General features: G+C 37.9%; 1 protein-coding gene across 1 annotated transcript in view; it reads right to left on the reverse strand.

Moving 5' to 3' along the window:
- LOC119586514 overlaps positions 1-1181 on the reverse strand; it is a gene marked incomplete at its 3' end in the record, with an annotated part of 3777 nt that overhangs the window by 1140 nt on the left and 1456 nt on the right. Inside the window, 2 exon segments of the mRNA XM_037935255.1 lie at positions 158-281; positions 388-637. Of these exon segments, the coding sequence (XP_037791183.1) occupies positions 158-281; positions 388-637 (374 nt within the window).

Here is a 1181-nt window from a genome sequence, read left to right on the forward strand (position 1 = left end):
TATTTAAACATGCTTCAGAATACGGTATTGTTTTCAATATATGAAGGATATAGCATTAAACAACTCATTATCACTATACGCCCACCTTCTGTGCATGGTCACTGCATTATGAAGAAAACACAAGTATTACTAGAAGTAATACTAGAACTAAAATTACCTTTATAAAGTGCTTTATTGTCCGCATCAGGACTACCGGCGAACAGGCAATTAAATTTACCAGTAACGCCACTTTCTTTTGAGACCAGTACCTGTACTTGAAAGGGAAACACACAGCCATCATCCTGTAAAAAAGTATACGAATTGAAAAGTCAAATTCATGATGGCGTTAGGGATTCAAAATATCAGTGACGCGTTCAGTAAACAGGAAGAACCATAAATACACATCACCTATAGATAGCGATTAACATAACGGTAGCACGCTCAATCTCTGTAGCCACGGTGTACAGGGACGTAAAAACTGTTGATGACGTCTTGTTATCATGCACACCACTTAGTATTCGGTACTCGATCGCTGCATGACCTGGCAGCGCGATGAGGCAGATCACGATATCGGTGGTGAATAATATCTGTAGTTGAATCTTCATCCCGCTTTGAATCAGCTTGCATGTCTTCAGGCAATAGTGGCTAAAGCAACACGCTGTTGTAATGAGAAATAAGAGATTCATAATTTTTTCCCCGCTATTACCATCGTGAGTTACATTGCTTATAACTCTACATAATATAACAATCTGCATGCACCAATGTAAGAGTCTGTGTAACTATCTATCATTCAGCAGCGGTACGTGGCAGAATATGCTTTCAGAAAATGTGTTTATTTTATTTACAGTTTTATGTTTATCAAAATAAAATAGAACAATGCTGTTTTTCTATTAGAATCCTTTTTATACCAATGTGAATCATACTTGTCTTTTAGTATTACGGTCCTCACCCACTGATATAGAACTATTGAAATCGAAATACATGCCTGGGGTCGTAAAAAATAATAATAATAAAACCATCAGTGCTATGGTCAACTATTTGTTTTCCTCTTTCTTTTGATGCTGAAACCATCATGGTATTAACGGAAATTTCAGCCCATGTCACTTCAGTTGGTTTTCCAGCTGGGGAGCACCGAAGGCAGAACCACAGTCCCATAGTAACTTGAAACCAGCCTTACAACACACCCATGAGCAGTCGTGTAT

This window comes from Penaeus monodon, chromosome 21 (genome assembly GCF_015228065.2).
Source record: "Penaeus monodon isolate SGIC_2016 chromosome 21, NSTDA_Pmon_1, whole genome shotgun sequence".
In the NCBI taxonomy this organism is placed as follows: domain Eukaryota; kingdom Metazoa; phylum Arthropoda; class Malacostraca; order Decapoda; family Penaeidae; genus Penaeus; species Penaeus monodon.